Source organism: Perca fluviatilis, chromosome 6 (assembly GCF_010015445.1).
Source record: "Perca fluviatilis chromosome 6, GENO_Pfluv_1.0, whole genome shotgun sequence".
Taxonomy (NCBI): domain Eukaryota; kingdom Metazoa; phylum Chordata; class Actinopteri; order Perciformes; family Percidae; genus Perca; species Perca fluviatilis.
In genome coordinates this window covers 13,609,806-13,626,556 of record NC_053117.1, presented here as the reverse complement: position 1 = coordinate 13,626,556, position 16,751 = coordinate 13,609,806, and the positions used below count along the sequence as shown (strand labels likewise).

General features: G+C 39.8%; 1 protein-coding gene across 2 annotated transcripts in view; it reads right to left on the bottom strand.

Annotated features, from left to right (window-relative positions):
* adgrd2 (adhesion G protein-coupled receptor D2) overlaps window positions 1-16,751 on the bottom strand; it is a 78,792-nt gene that overhangs the window by 19,794 nt on the left and 42,247 nt on the right. For both annotated transcript variants that reach the window (XM_039804373.1, XM_039804374.1), the window contains exons 11-18: window positions 15,700-15,805; window positions 15,559-15,614; window positions 15,232-15,358; window positions 14,980-15,083; window positions 14,465-14,567; window positions 12,133-12,286; window positions 9,703-9,836; window positions 6,138-6,253 (exon numbers count right to left, since the gene is read on the bottom strand). In XM_039804373.1, the coding sequence (XP_039660307.1) occupies window positions 6,138-6,253; window positions 9,703-9,836; window positions 12,133-12,286; window positions 14,465-14,567; window positions 14,980-15,083; window positions 15,232-15,358; window positions 15,559-15,614; window positions 15,700-15,805 (900 nt within the window). The remainder of the gene's footprint in view (window positions 1-6,137; window positions 6,254-9,702; window positions 9,837-12,132; window positions 12,287-14,464; window positions 14,568-14,979; window positions 15,084-15,231; window positions 15,359-15,558; window positions 15,615-15,699; window positions 15,806-16,751) is intronic.

The following is a 16,751-nucleotide window of genomic DNA, read 5'->3' as shown; positions in this document are numbered from 1 at the left end:
CGTCGCGATGGCGCGCTCCACCTTGGATGCGGCTAGTATAATTCACGTTTAAGAGGCTTGAGGTTTCTGGGCAGAGAGATATTGATGTGTGTTTATTAATGTTAGTGACTGCTAATGCTGCAATTGTGTTAAGACATTGAATATGATTTGATTGAGTGCTACTGTTGAATGCCTTGGTTATTAATCTGATTGTGACCGCAGAGTCCAATCTATTTCTGTGAAAGTCCTAGATCATGGGACAACGTTGAATATTTTGTGTTGAGACTGTAGCTTTATTGTAAATGCTACACAGCTCCCGCAGCGGAGCTTAGACACTGTACTGAGCGAGAGAACAAGACGAGCCTCGCGGCCCTGTGCAAGCAAAGAGACCGGTTACTCTTTCAGCGAACAGATCAGCTGTTAGCTTACCAGAGAGGCTAAACATGTAAACATCCCCTCGTTAGCCAAGTTTCTCAGACCTCGGCCGTAACATCACGTTAGGCACAGAATCCTGAGTGAACGAGAGGAGTGTTTAGCCCCGAAAATCAAGACTCCAAGTGTTTCTTTTATCTTTAAATGTGTTCTTTCTTTCTCCTTGCATGCTAACCTACACACACACACACACACACACAAACAAACAAACAAACAAACAAACAAACAAACAAACAAACAAACAAACAAACAAACAAACGTTAGCTAACGGCTAGCCAATAGCTACGTGGCGCTGCAACCCAGCACCACTACTGCCCTCTTGGGGTTAAATAGTTTTGTGCAGCTCACGCAAGCAGCCATTTTTGATGTTTTTGTATTAAACTACAGGGTCTCACATCCGGCGGTGCTTCAAGATGACGAAAAATCACTTGAGCACCGACAGAAACCGCCATGACAGCTTCCGGTCCTCCACGCTTCATTCAAACTGTACACTTTTCACAATTAAATATTAAAACGCAGTATTATTTCTTAGTGCGCTGTGCTGCTGTTTTTTTTTTTTTTTTTAAATATATTCTTATATATTAGGACTTTTCTTCTATAGAAGCTTTTTTTTTTTAATAATAATAAGTTTTCAACCCCAGAACCTGAACGAAGAGGTTGAGTTTAGTGACGGTAACAACTTGAATTACTAATTCGTCAAACCCTTTTATGGGTGCTTGTGGAGTTTTTCTTGAATTTTTGGGTTTCGTACCCACATGATCTTGTCACCCCGCTGATTTTCCTCACACACACACACACACACACACACACACACACACACACACACACACACACACACACACACACACACACACACACACACACACACGCTCACCACACGTTTGCTGTTTTGTTTTGTTGTAGTTTGTAACAAGTATGTAGGTTTATTGATTGAAGAACTATTGATTGACAATTAATTATTTGGAAGTTAAATAAATTCTATTACTTTAAACAGTTGTTTGTGATTATTTGTATATTTGTTGTAATCAGTGATTCCACGTAACGCGTTACTTGTAAAGCGTTACTCTAATCTGAGCACTTTTTTCAGTAATGAGTAATCTAACGCGTTACTATTTCCAAACCAGTAATCAGATTAAAGTTACTTATCCAAGTCACTGTGCGTTACTATTTTTGTCATTTTCCTTAGTAAAAATATATATTTTTGCTTTCTTCTTGCGTCTCCGGGAGTGAAGTCACGTATGCGACAAGTCACGTTTTCAGCATGAGGACAGGTCACATGTACCACGCAGCAACACAAACGTAAACAACAATGGAGGGAGGAGAGAGATGTGCGCTTTCTAGCTGGAAATACAGTCACTATTTTGAGTTTGTGTCAGCTAAAGACGGCAATATTAAGGTTCGTTGTACACTCTGTGCTGGTGGCGACAAAGTGCTATCTAGCTACGAAAACACTGTCAAATTTGAAGAAACATTTGGAGTCGCAGCACTGCAGTCAAACTTACAGAGCAAGTCCCAGCAGGTGGTGTGAAGCAGAGAGAAGGAGGCCCCCCACCACCCAAACAACAAAACCTGGACATCGGTGCAAAACCAGTAAGTGGGGGAGAGTTGAAGAAGTTGGTCGGGCAGTAGGCCTATGTTGTAGCGGAAATGCTGCCCTTAAACACGGTTGACTCGCTCTCTTTTGTGCCATAATAAACCAGATCCCTACTACTGGCAACGCTGAGCTGCCTCACAGTAAACCGGTTGTCATTTTTATGTTGAGGCTGTGGGGGTGTTGTCGGCAGTTGCTGAATGTAACTAATAAAGTAACTTGTAATCTAAATTCGTTACTTTTAAAATCAAGTAATCTGTAAAGTAACTAAATTACTTTTATAATCAAGTAATCTATAAAGTAACTAAGTTACTTTTTCAATGTAACTGTGGCAACACTGGTTGTAATAAGGGCTGGTTAAACAGGTCAGTGCTCGAATTTCACCCCTTCTTTTGTTCCTTCAAAGATACCAGATAAATTAATCAAATTAATTAAGATCTGTATTTTAGAAGGGAACACTACGGTGGCCGGGAAGTGCAATGCAACATTACAAAGAATGAAACACTTTTACAAAGCTCGAGACAAATTTACATTTTGGAAAACAAATTTACATTTTGGAAAACAAATTTACATTTTGGAAAACAAAATAACATTTTAGAAAACAAATTTACATTTTGGAAAACAAAATAACATTTTAGAAAACAAATTTACATTTTGGAAAACAAAATAACATTTTCGAAAACAAATTTACGTTTTAGAAAACAAATTTACATTTTGGAAAACAAAATAACATTTTCGAAAACAAATTTACGTTTTAGAAAACAAATTTACATTTTGGAAAACAAAATAACATTTTCGAAACAAAATTTACGCGTTTTAGAAAACAAATTTACATTTTGGAAAACAAAATAACATTTTAGAAAACAAATTTACATTTTCGAAAACAAATTTACATTTTCGAAAACAAATTTACATTTTAGAAAACAAATTAACAAGATGCAAAACACTTTTACCAGTCCCAGAACAAAAAAATTTACAAATGACAGATTCTTCACGGAAAGGGAATGTACCACATACCGGAAGTGATGAGGTGTTGTTGGTGAGCGCAGTCAATTTGTGTTGTTGTGAGTGAGTATATGGCGTGAATGAAGTTTATGGTGACTTTAGCGTGGTGGTCGGTGTTTGGAGTTTTTATATGACGCGGACCTGACGGAAACATTGGAAAAACAGGGAACGTATCGACAGCCGCGGCCGGATCGGGCTACAGCAGGGGGCAGCTGAGTCCGTCTGCAGCTGCAGGACCTGGAGCTCACTGCCCATTCCTGGGAGCCAAAACCGACACCACGCAGCTGGAGACCGGCCAGCCGTATTGCGCCGCTGGAGCGGAAGGGAAGCCCGGAGAATCAGATCCAGGACTAAACGGAGCGGACTGTCACAGCCTGCTGAAGTTTAAATCACAGGTTTCCTAAAGGGAGTCTGGCGGGACTCGGACTGTGGACGACGAAACACGACTTAAAGTCTCGTTAAATAAATAAATACATGCAGAAATAAATGAATCATTAGTGGGGGAGTGAGCCTGGACATTTCAGTCTGTTTAAACTTCACTTTGAAGCAGAACCTCTTAGTTCAGAAGGGTGAAGTTTCCGTTTGTACTCATATCTGTGAACTGATTATAATAAATATTCTTTGTATTAACACATTAATTAGTCTCTTTGTCTTTTTGTTTAAAAAAACAAGAACATCGCATGAGATTTTGACGATTTATAGTGATTTTATTTCCGTTAGACCTTTGCCTACATTGACGCTGATGCATTAAGGACGGCCCATAGACAGTATATAAGGCAGTGCCTCCCTGTTCCAAGATGGGGGCTCTATTGACGCATTCGATCCATAACTGCCGTAGTCAAGGCGACATGTATACAAAACCTCATCACTTCCGGTATGTGGTACATTCCCTTCCGCTGAAGAATCTGTCATTTGTAAATTTGTTTCGGGACTGGTAAAAGTGTTTTGCATCTTGTTAATTTGTTTTCGAAAATGTAAATTTGTTTTCTAAAATGTTATTTTGTTTTCCAAAATGTAAATTTGTTTTCTAAAATGTAAATTTGTTTTCGAAAATGTTATTTTGTTTTCCAAAATGTAAATTTGTTTTCTAAAATGTTATTTTGTTTTCCAAAATGTAAATTTGTTTTCTAAAATGTTATTTTGTTTTCCAAAATGTAAATTTGTTTTCCAAAATGTAAATTTGTTTTCTAAAATGTAAATTTGTTTTCTAAAATGTTATTTTGTTTTCCAAAATGTAAATTTGTTTTCTAAAATGTTATTTTGTTTTCCAAAATGTAAATTTGTTTTCCAAAATGTTATTTTGTTTTCCAAAATGTAAATTTGTTTTCCAAAATGTTATTTTGTTTTCCAAAATGTAAATTTGTTTTCCAAAATGTAAAAGTGTTTCATTCTTTGTAATGTTGCATTGCACTTCCCGGCCACCGTAGAACACCACCAATGAGACCGTTTCACAGCTCAGTTACTGGTCCCTATAAAGGGAACGACCAAACGAGATTTTGGACACTCTCTGAAAAGATGCTTTCAACCCCAGCATCATGTAGACAAACGGAAAAACAAAAATGCTTCTAATACATCCCGGAAACAAACCCAGCACTCAGGAGAATAGTAAAAGGTTGTATATATGTTGTATGTTACATTTCCACTGTTGAGAAACAAAATCCGCTCCATTTTTCCTTTTCAGTTTTCGCGGCTGCTTCTGCTTCTGCTTTTCCTCTGGGATAAGATGACCAGGTTGCATTGTGGTATACGGGAGTAAAATGTAGGGAACATTGTATGTACACTTAAATTAGCAGTGCATTGTGGGTATTTTATAGTGGAATATACAGTATAGTGAGTGAAATTAACCGCAGAGAATTTGAACACCTCTACAAAATAGCGAACACACTATATAGTGCACTATTTCCGTGATAGGGAACGGTGTCGAACACAGCTAGTGTCATAAATGGTGAAAAATGTGACTCAGTGTTTCCCAAAAAGCCCAAGATGACGTCCTCAAATGTCTAATTTTGTCCACAACTCAAAGACGTTCAGTTTACTGTCACAGAGGAGTGAAGAATCTAGAAAATATTCACATTTAACAAGCTGAATCAGAATTTTTTTTATAAAAAATAAATCAAACCAATTAAACAATTATCAAAATAGTGGGAGATTAATTTTACAGTTGACAACTTATCGATTCATCTTTGTAGCTCTTATTGGAACTTCACTGTTGATCCCACATCATGTTTCAGACACTCATGTTGTAAAGAGCCTAAAAAGAACAAAACACTGCTAGATGGAAGCTATAACACAAAAGCACTCATAAAATAACATGATTAATGGCTGAATGACTAAGATGCAGCATGCAAACAACACATACATGCATTCATAGGCCTAGATTTCAGGGGGGATGCAGGGGATAAGAGGTAGATTGCTCCCCCCTCAAAAAAATATGAAAGACAAACCACTCCCCAAAAAGAGGTAAAAATAACCATTAAGGGGGCTCAAACCATGCATATATCCTTATTAGGGCTGCTTCTTAGGGTTGACTTTCCCCAAAAGTTGCATCTCTCTTAACTTTATTGCAGTATTGAAGGAATGACAAAACTGAAAACGAATATTCAAATCCCCAAATCAAAAATCAAACGGCTACCCAACAAATGAATATCCGTAAAGTGGATTTTCGGACCCAGCCCTTCTTACCAGTAAATATATGAATTCCAACGATTTCAGACACAGGATATGAAGTGGTTAACGCTCAAAAGGTTTCTGGGGAGGAGGACCCCACAGACCCCCCGGTTATAATGTGTGTGTGTGTGTCCGCCCCCCCATGATAAAAACTAAACCTACGCCCTTGCATGCAGTTGTGTTGGGACCAGGTGTTAAGCTGATAAGCCCTTCCAACTCCCACAGCAGACTCCCGACGTAAACTCCCAAACGCTCACACTGTCTCTATTGACTGTGGCTGGCTCGAACTGAAAAGGAAACAAGCAAGTATGTGTGTCTGTGTGAGAGGGAGGGAGCGTGAGAGAGACAGTGTGGGCGCGCGGTAGAAAGAAAAAAAAGACTCATGAAAGAGAGCGCACAAAAAGCAGGAGGAGAGGGGGGTGGGTGGGGGAGTGAGAAAGGTAGAGAAGCCATTGTATCTCACCAGGTGAGGTCAAAGGTCTGCATCTTTGCTGCCGAGCTTGGACTGAGCATCTTAGCGCGGCGGCGAGCGCTGGAGACGGTCACCATGACAACCCGGAACAGCACAACTGCGTTGACCTGGGGGATGACAACAGCATCACACATGGCCTCCAGCAAACATGAGACGTGCCGCTGCACATCCACTTGGCCTCAAGGCACATGTAGAGGAGGGCACGTTTACCCTCCTCCTCAGGCTAAACACTTCTCAGCTGATATTTCATTTTATCCCTTTATTTCATTTTATCTCTGCTCATCGCCTATTTGCGATGGAAAAACAGAATATAGAGAAAATATATGGAAGCCCAGTCTTCATGTTGATGATAGAATCTTCTGCGATCTTTGGACTCATCTTGTGTTGTGTGCTGACTGCACGGTGGTGCAGTCAGTGGGGGAAAGTAACTAAGTACATTTACTCAAGTACTGATTTTCAGGTACTTTACTTGAGTCTTTTCTTTTCATGCCACTTTCTACTTCTACTCCGCTACATTTCAAAGAGAAATGTTGTACATTTTACTACTTACACTACATTCATCTGACAGCTTTAGTTACTAGTTACTTGCAACCCAGTCTCATGGCAGTTCGCGAAATGGTCCCGTTATTTAATCTATTGATTCGTATTCACGGGGCCGTTTTTTCTCTTTTTTTTTTTCGTGGTGGCCAGCACGAAAATGTAAACCAATGTATTTAAATGGGAAGCATATGTCGTGATCAAAGAATGACTACGTTAGCGAGTAGTATGAAATGCCGAAAACCCGCGTAAGGAGGTTGGTTGGGGTGGTGGGTGGGTCATACAATTCAGGACTTTCACCCCGGAAGCCGGAAGCCGAAGGCCGGGGATCGCGTCCCGCGTGTGGTGTTTTGTTTCCCCGTTGACCGTCCCGTTATTGTCACGCGTCCCCTGCGGCCGTGTCCTGGCGTGGGAGGCGTCCTCCCCCGCGGCCGTGTCCCGGGGTGTGACGTTTGCTTTCCCCATTAATCTCCATATAGACCATTTTGTGCTGGCCTCCACGAAAACCCACCCCGAGATTAACGTGTTGTTGTACACGAATCAATAAATTCAAAATAACGTGACCATTTCATGAACTGCCGTGAGATCGTGTTGTTACTTTACACATTAAGATTTTTGCACACCAAACACGTAATTTATAAAATCTGTTTTTTTTATTATAATCTAAACTAGCCAACAATATAACGGCCTCCAAGTCCAGCTGGAATGATTAGACCATTAAACACACAACTGGTTGGATCCTTTAAGCTTTCTAAAATGGGAGGATTTTTCTTTACTTTTAATACTTTAAGTACATTTTCCTGATGCTACTTACATACTTTTACTTGATTAACATTTTCAATGCATGACTTGTAATTGCAACAGAGTATTTTTCCAGTGTGGTTTTAGTATGTTTACTTAAGTAAAGAATCTGAATACTTCTTCCACCACTAGGTGCAGTCAGTGGTTAGCACCGTCGCCTCACAGCAAAATGTTAAATGCATTTACAGAGATAGACCTTTTCGATTAAACAGTAAGATTCTTTTTGTTTACGAAATGGCCATTGCCAAACCCGCCAGACTCCATTACATAAAACAATACTAAACAAAACAATACTTTTAGAGTGTATAGAGCCAGTATATTTTTGAATGTAAACGGGTGAATTAAAGGGTTTATTTCAACCAAACCAGAGTGATTGATGGAACTGTGGAAAGACGAACCAAGACGGCTTTTGATAGCGTCGACTCTAAATGAAGTGTGCTTTAGATGAAATATATATATCAGTCCTTCCAGAAAAATGCAGAGTTTCTTTGTGATTGTTGCGGGCAAAAATCCTTGATTATGCGGCACGTTTTCTTAAAAAATGCGGGATATTTATGCAATTTTATGCGATGAAATTGCGGGAACTTGCAAAAACTGCGGTTTGATGAAAAATAGAAAACAAGTGATTTCTCCAACACCCTGCTTTTCAATGATGTTTGCGTAATAACGTCACTTCATAACGTTCCCATGGCATCAGGGGAAAATGGCTGCTCTTGTGTGAAGTAAACACAACATTTTATTCATAAATATGCGGACTTAGGCTGATTATGCATTGAATTATGCGATCACATAATCACGTTTTTCTGGAGGGACTGATTATTTATATATATATATATATATATATATATATATATATATATATATATATATATATATATATATATATATATATATAATTTTCTTTTTCTTTTTTTTTTATTGTGAGTTTGGTGACTTTAGGGCTGTTTCATGTTAAACTAAAAGGATCTTACTCTTCAACAAATAAGGTCTATCTCTGTAGGGATCCTTTCCATAATGTTGTCAGACACTTGGAATAACAATATGAGCATGTACTGTAAGTGGCAAAAACAGCATTTTAAGTGGACAGAAATTGAACATGTGCAATTGCCCAATAACTTAACTATTTCTTGCTTAATACAACTAATAATAAATACAACTAATAAAAAATAAAGATTGTTGCTCAAGTCAGTCACTTAGACACAAAAACAAAGGAAAATAGGGTCCGGGTTGAAAAAAAAAATGAAGTTATCCTTTAACACAAAGTGTATGCTGTCCCTGTATGAATGTAGGCTTGATTAAATATATTATTACGGCCCCTTCTTTTTCCTCTTCCTCCTTCAAACGTTTTGAATAAACTAGTTTTCAAATATTTTAATAGTCATTTCAAACACCATGATACTCGCAACACAAAACAATTTCAAGGTTTCCTGGATTTAAAGAGTATGACAAAGGCTAAAGGTTGTTACAAAAAGGTCCACAAATAAACATGACCACAACACCTATACATACAGAACAGGCCAAAAGTTTGGACACACCTTCTCATTCAATGCGTTTCCTTTTTATTTTCATGACTATTTACATTGTAGATTCTCACTGAAGGCATCAAAACTATGAATGAACACATATGGAATTATGTACTTAACAAAAAAGTGTGAAATAACTAAAAACATGTCTTATATTCTAGTTTCTTCAAAGTAGCCACCCTTTGCTTTTTTATTAATAAGGGAAAAAATTCCACTAATTAACCCTGACAAAGCACACCTGTGAAGTGAAAACCATTTCAGGTGACTACCTCATGAAGCTCATTGAGAGAACACCAAGGGTTTGCAGAGTTATCAAAAAAAGCAAAGGGTGGCTACTTTGAGGAATCTAAAATATAAGACATGCTTTCAGTTATTTCACACTTTTTTGTTAAGTACATAATTCCAAATGTGTTCATTCATAGTTTTGATGCCTTCAGTGAGAATCTACAATGTAAATAGTCATGAAAATAAAGAAACACATTGAATGAGAAGGTGTGTCCAAACTTTTGGCCTGTATTGTATGTCAGTTACAGTACATAGAATTGTAGGGAAGAAAGTACAGGAGGCAGGTGAACACACACACACACACACACACACACACACACACACACACACACACACACACACACACACACACACACACACACACACACACACACACACACACACACACACACAGTGCAGTGATTACATACCGCTAAGACAAATATAACAGGTCCCACAAAGGCCCAGATGGTGTCAGTCTTCACATTGAGCCAGCAGTGATCATCTGCCTTGTACTCATCCACTGATACTGCCATTGTTACACCAACTATCAGAACAGGTAGTCCTGGAAAACCAAATGATAAAAGAAAATGAACAGTGGCAGTGTTATGACAACAAAATAATCAGCGCGTTTCAATACATATTTAGTCTGTTCTGTTCTCTTATATTTAGTCTGAAGAGGAACATTGGGCACATCTCCATTGGGAAAGCTGAGAGGGCCACCTTACTGTAATATTGAGTGTCTGTGGTGCTTATTCACACACTGTTCTCATCGACATAACACACCCTCACAGATGGATTTGGAGGAACGTGAACAGTAGCAGCTGCAGGATGTTTAAAAAAGAAACTGGGTTAAGGGTTGACATCACATCATGTCCACCACACAATGTTTCTTTAAGTAGTGATATAAGTTAACATCAATAAATCATCAGTGGATGGGACAAACAAGCCTAAAAGTCTAAGAGCCCCACTAGCAGCTCCTAAAGGCTGCAATGTTAATTACAATTTTCATTTCAGATTTCACTCTTTTCGGCCAGATGTCCGTCACCTTCCGCTTTCTTTGTGGTGGCGTTCTAAACTCCGGTGGATTTCTGAGGACTATGGTTAACTGCTCCTCAGATCTCTGCAGGGTAAATCCAGACAGCTAGCTAGACTATCTGTCCAATCTGAGTTTTCTGTTACACGACTAAAACAACTTTTGAACGTACACGTTCCACCAAAACAAGTTCCTTCCAGAGGCTATTTTGCAGCGGCACCATGGCTCCGACTGGCGCTTAATGATTGGTTTAAAGAAATGTCAATAAACCAGAGCACGTTTTTCTCACACCCCGGAATGACTATCTGTCCAATCTGAGTTTTCTGTTGCACAACTAAGTGCGTTTTCACACCTGTAGTTTGTTTGCTTTGGTCCGAATTAGTTGGTGAGTTTTTAAACATGGAGCGATTTGCCCTCGGTTCGGTTTGGTTTGGTTTGGTTTCACACCTGGAAAAATCCAAGCGTACCAAAATGCGCCATTACAAATCAAGCAAGAACGTCCAGCCTCTTATTGGTCAGATATATCTGGGGGCGGCAGCAAGAAAGTAAATACAGGAAGAAGGTCCTGTGTCCTGGTCTAGTGGTCAAACCAGCTCATTTCATCAAAATGATCAGACATTGTTTCGCGAGAGACGTTACCACGTCTGCTCTGGTCACCGAGACTTCGCTCTGCTCTGCCGGCGTCTGTCTCCAATTTTAGCGGCAGCTGGTTTGACCACGGAGATACGAGTGACTGACAGCAAGCTTGACCGCAGTCTGTTTCTGTGATAGAAACACCCCACGCTGCTACAGTTTGCTGCTCTGCTGCATCGCAGATTGCTAAACACACCTGACTACAGGAGACATCAGCTCAGACTTATGGAGTATTTATAGTTGGTGCGGTTCGCGTACAGATCACGTTCTCACTACAAACGAACCGCTCTAGATTTCGATTGGAAGCGTACCGAGACCACCTCTCCAATAGGTCTCGGTACGCTTGTTTGGTCCACTTTTGGTGCGCACCAGAGTTCGATGGCCATGTTCTCACCTGCCCAAATGAACCGCACCAGCGGGGCAAACAAACTCTAGTTCGATTCAACCAAAGTTTACCGAACAAAAGGCTGTCAGTGTGAAAACGCCCTAAAACAACTTTTGAACGTACACGTTCCACCAAAACAAGTTCCTTCCCGAAGCTATTTTGCAGATGCACCGTGGCTCTATCCAGGGCTTAGCGACGCCCATGACGATTGTGATTGGTTTTGAACCAATAAACCAGAGCACGTTTTTCTCATTTCACAAACAACCCTTCCACTATTAATCGCAATGTTTATTTTTATGACTCGATCCGTAGATAAACTAGTTGCTGGACGCTGAGTATGGCTGAACCCACGGACGGAGCTATAGCATGTTGTTTGAATCATGTGTGGTAACATGGACATGATTATTGCAGTTATGAGGCACATCCAGTTTTTGATCATTTTCAGGATATGATGTTTACATGGCACACAGAGAAATCATGTTATTCATATCTCCATACAGGCTCCCCGACAGCTATCTGCTCTGAGCGCATTCACCTCTCCCTCTCTCTCTCTTACAAAACGCTTCAGTGAAATATTGTAATGATCTGGTCATTATGATGTGATAAAAGTAAGCTAGGAGAACACTCTCATACATATTGAATATTATAAGAACAGCTGCTTTCTGGTGCAGTAAACCGCTTCCGTGGGCGGGTGATTCTTGTTTGGGCACCAGAACAATGCCGGGAATTAAACATCGTCGATATAGACTACCACATCATAATTCAAACTCCAACTTGACAAGTCAGTGAAGGAAGATGAGAGTTTACCCCAGCCGATGATGTAGTAGAGCTTCATCCTGTGGTCCTCGCTGATGTTGACGGACACGACTTTGCTCCAGAGCAGCAGGCCCTCCACCAGCATCCAGGAGAAGGAGGCCATGAAGAAGAGGTGGAGTAGTGCAGTCACCACGAAGCACGCTGCCTACAGGATTAAACACATACAGTACAAAGGTGTTTTGTGCACTGGGTCTAGAGCTGGCCGTTATATGGAGAAAATCAAATATTTTTGACAAAATACATTGATGTCGATATTGCGGCAATATTGGAGGGTTGACTCTTTGTACTTTCGCACAATATTTACACAATGAGAGTATTGAGAAATAATCACCATTTATGTGGATACAATAACTAAGTAATGTTATCCTGTTCCCACAATGAGTAACATTTTTTTGTCAGACATTACAACACATCTGTTGATAATAATTTGTAAATGGGCACAGAGGAGCAGCAGCTGGCAGCAGATCTGCTTTGTTCTCTGCTATGTTCACAGTAGGCTTATCAGTAAACACCTCAAATTTAACAGTAGCCTTAACAGTCACGTCCCAGAAATGCTTGTTACTAACTTATCTCTCAGAAGCTTATTCCCTGGAGCCCTTATGTTTTCTCGCCCCGCAGTTTTCCTTGGATGCACCTAAATCATTGCTGCAGCTGTCACCGTGGTCCTGCTACATCCTACTACGCCCTGCTACGCCCTACAGTGCCCTGCTTCGCCATGAACTACTACAACTACTATTTCTAGTCATAGTTCCATTATCTTAATTGTGACTATACTGTAATTGCCACAGTTCATCACACCTCCAACCGGCACCGTCAGACAACCACCCACCAAGAGCCTGGTCTTGAGAATACTCTTGTTATGATTTGATACTATAAATAAAATTTAATTTAATTGAACAGTGAACACAATTTGATCCTTAGAGGATTGACCCCAGTGCCCAGACTCCCTTAAAAGTCACGCCGCTTTGAAAGTTGGGGGTTAAGGGGAAGCTCTATAAACTTTGTGAAACGCTGTCTACCACAAATTGATACTTAATGGTGCCTTGTTGCAAATATGGCAATTATGATTTGCTACATTTAGTTATTTCTTACGCTGAGTAAAGAACATGTTGTCTCTCCCAGACTGTTTAGCTGCATATGAAGTCAGCTGCTCAGATGCTGCATGGAACATGCCGTTATTTCTTACTCTATATCATTAATTTTCTTCCGTGTTGCTTTTGTTTTCATGCATTTCTGTTGAATAACACTTGAATAGCTGTCATGGACATAACAGATCAGTAAATCAGTAAATAAGAGATGTGTCTCCTTCAGCCATCACACTACTTAACTGTTGCAACAGCCTGAAGCCTAGGGTTTTACAAAATGCTTCAGCATAATATTTTAACATTAGAAGAAAAACTAAACTGACATATAGCCTGGTCCAGTATACAGTTAAAGAAAAATCTGTCTCTACCTACACACTTATACTCAGAGCTAACACACACATGACAAGCACTATCACAACACTAGACATGCCTTTATGGGAATGCCATGAAGAAAACTGAAATGTATAGGAACATATTATCACTGCATTTAAAAAAAATAACAAGTGAGATCGGTTTTAATAAGAGACTAAAATTAGCAATTACTCAAAAAGATATCATCTTAAACTGCATATGATAGTAGGGTTGTGAATGTGGGTTAATTTTGTGTTGTTTATGTACTATATTTTATTGATAATGTTGAATTATGTGTTTATTTATTGTATTGACAATGTGGAAGTATTAATGTAACGGTGAATGTCTTGTTTTGTTTAAAGTGCTCATATTATGCTCATTTTCAGGTTCATAATTTTATATTGAGGTTGTACCAGAATAGGTTTACATGGTTTAATTTTCAAAAAACACCATATTTTTGTTGTACTGCACATTGCTGCAGCTCCTCTTTTCACCCTGTGTGTTCAGGTCTCTGTTTTTGCTACAGAGTGAGGCATTGCACTTCTATCCCATCTTTTGTTGGGGTCAGAAGTGTTTCCAAATGACTCCGGTTTAGGGGCTCTGAAACGCCAGAGCAGGGGGTATGAGAGGGGCAAACGTAGCAAAAGATATTCGTTTTTAAACCAAAACATAGCAATGTAAATGTAGCCTGATAAGAACAGCTGGTTTCAGGCGTAGCAAACCGTTGCAGCAGGCGTATGGTTTTGTGCGTACTATGGAATAGAATCCTGCCGGCGCCACTGCCTCCAGCCCAGTCTTGTTCTAAACTCGGGCTGAGAAATGTGATTGTCTAGAAGCACATTTTTGTTTTGAGAAGAACTTCAAATGTGTCATGAGTGGAATCTCACCTCATTGGCAGACGCCCAGTCACTGCACATCAGCAGCAACTCAGCTAGGCCCAAAGCCACGATCAGGTTCTTATGGACGGTGGTACGGTCGGATTTAGGGACACTGCACACACACGCACATGCGCACACGCACACACTTTAGAATATTGAGTGAAATCTGACATCATCTTCAATTTCACCTACGCAACACCTCAGTGCAGTCCATTGGTAAATAAAGAGAAACAATTTGACTGTGGTCCACAAATCCTCACAAAATATCTACTCTCCCCTAGCCACTTAATACCCAAGTACACACCACACACACACACACACATCCATCCATCCATCCATGTAAACACACTCAGCATACTATATTTGAGTGAAAATCTCGTAATAGTTCCCATCTCAAAAATGTTGTCACTGCGGTGCTGTTTTTTTTTTCATTTTTTTTATTGATGTGAATCTGCGAGGGTTGTATGAAATGCTTTTCACCCTCTGCGCTTCACAGAGTGCACTCTGAGATGTGAGTGACTCACCCCACAGCGATGAAGAGGATGAAGGTGAAGAGGAGGCCACACAGAGACACTCCACAGCCGATGAACGTCAGCACTTGCAGAGCTTTTTCGTTCTCCGGGCTCCTCTGGCATGCACACACGCACACACACACACACACACACACACACACACACACACACAAACACACAAAGGATGAGCTATAAATTGCAGCGCATACTGTAGATGAAAGTCTACACAAAATACACAATGATAATTGGAGAAAGCAATGTTACCTGGGCTTCATAAACCTGCAGCAGCAATGCAAAATTGGTGGTGTGGTTGCAGTAGCACACAGTGTATCCATATTCTTTGGAGACTACATCACAGCCTTTGGTATTCCACCACCCACCGCCCTCGGGACTAGTGAGACACAAACAGCACATTCTTACATATCTACATGCACACAGGAATGCCAAAAATGACAATGTTCTCCTGTCCAAAGGTTTTTGCAGCATTTGTCCCATTCTTTTGATGAAACAGGTAAGATAACTTTGGTATTACAGATAAATATGAGGCCTCCAAATTGCCCACACTTTTTCAAAACGTTCATTGATACTTACGTGAGATCAAAATCCCAGAAGGCACACACTGGATCATACACAGTACCAGCGGGATTCTGTAATAAATATCGAAAAGTATATAAGGAATATGATATTGAATTAAGAAAAAAGAATGGTTGAGATTTGGGAGATTTTGCTAACCTGTACTCTGTGCTGGAGCTGGAAGCGAACTGCTGTGCTAACCGGCTGGTCGTCTCCCAGCACTGTGGTGGACATGACAGAAGAGCCCAGGATGGTGCCCAAATACCTGGTTATGGACACAAATTCACACATTAAAAAAATGAACACAAAGAGCAAGCTATACCCCCAAATGGACGAATATTTAGAATATGGTTTACTATAAGAAACAACAAGAAAGAAAGAAAGAAAAAAATATAATTTACATTTGTTTTTGCAAGTAAATTAGTAAGTAGTCTCTCATTGCCAGACCTTCCTCCACAGCACTGCACAGGAGGGTCTGGCTAGTCCACACAGCATTTTGGGGGTGGGAGAAAAACGTGCTCTGGTTTATTGGCATTTCTTTAAACCAATCACTAAGCGCCGGACAGAGCCACGGTGCCGCTGCAAAATAGCCTTGGAAAGTAACTTGTTTTGGTGGAACGTGTACGTTCAAAGGTTGTTTTAGTCATGCAACAGAAAACTCAGATTGGACAGAAAGTCTAGCTAGCTGTCTGGATTTACCCTGCAGAGATCTGAGGAGCAGTTAACCATAGTCCTCACAAATCCACCCGAGTTTAAAATTCCAACACAAAGAAAGAGGAAGGTAAAGGACATCCGGCGGAATTATAGACTTAGATATAGATATAGACTTATTAGTAAGTTATTCCATGAAAACACGTTTCTTAACACAATGATTCCGGTTTCTCATTAGCTGAAGGTTCCCTTATATCCTCATAAAAACAGTCCTTTGATTTGTTTAAATTTCATATATACGTAAAAAACGTTTCAAACACAATATGCTAGCTTTTATGCAGCTCCACCCACCAGATGCAAATAATTAGACAAAATCTCATTAACATAAATAATATGGAATATTTAAATTAGTTTCCAAAATCATCCCTAGTTTAGCACTGTCCAGTTTGCATGCTAATGCTGTAGCATAGAGTAACTTAACTCTTAGCCTGTTATGTAGGTTGATACCTTTATTCCACAAGCTCAAGTAGAACTTTATTTTAACGAGGTGTTGAAAATGT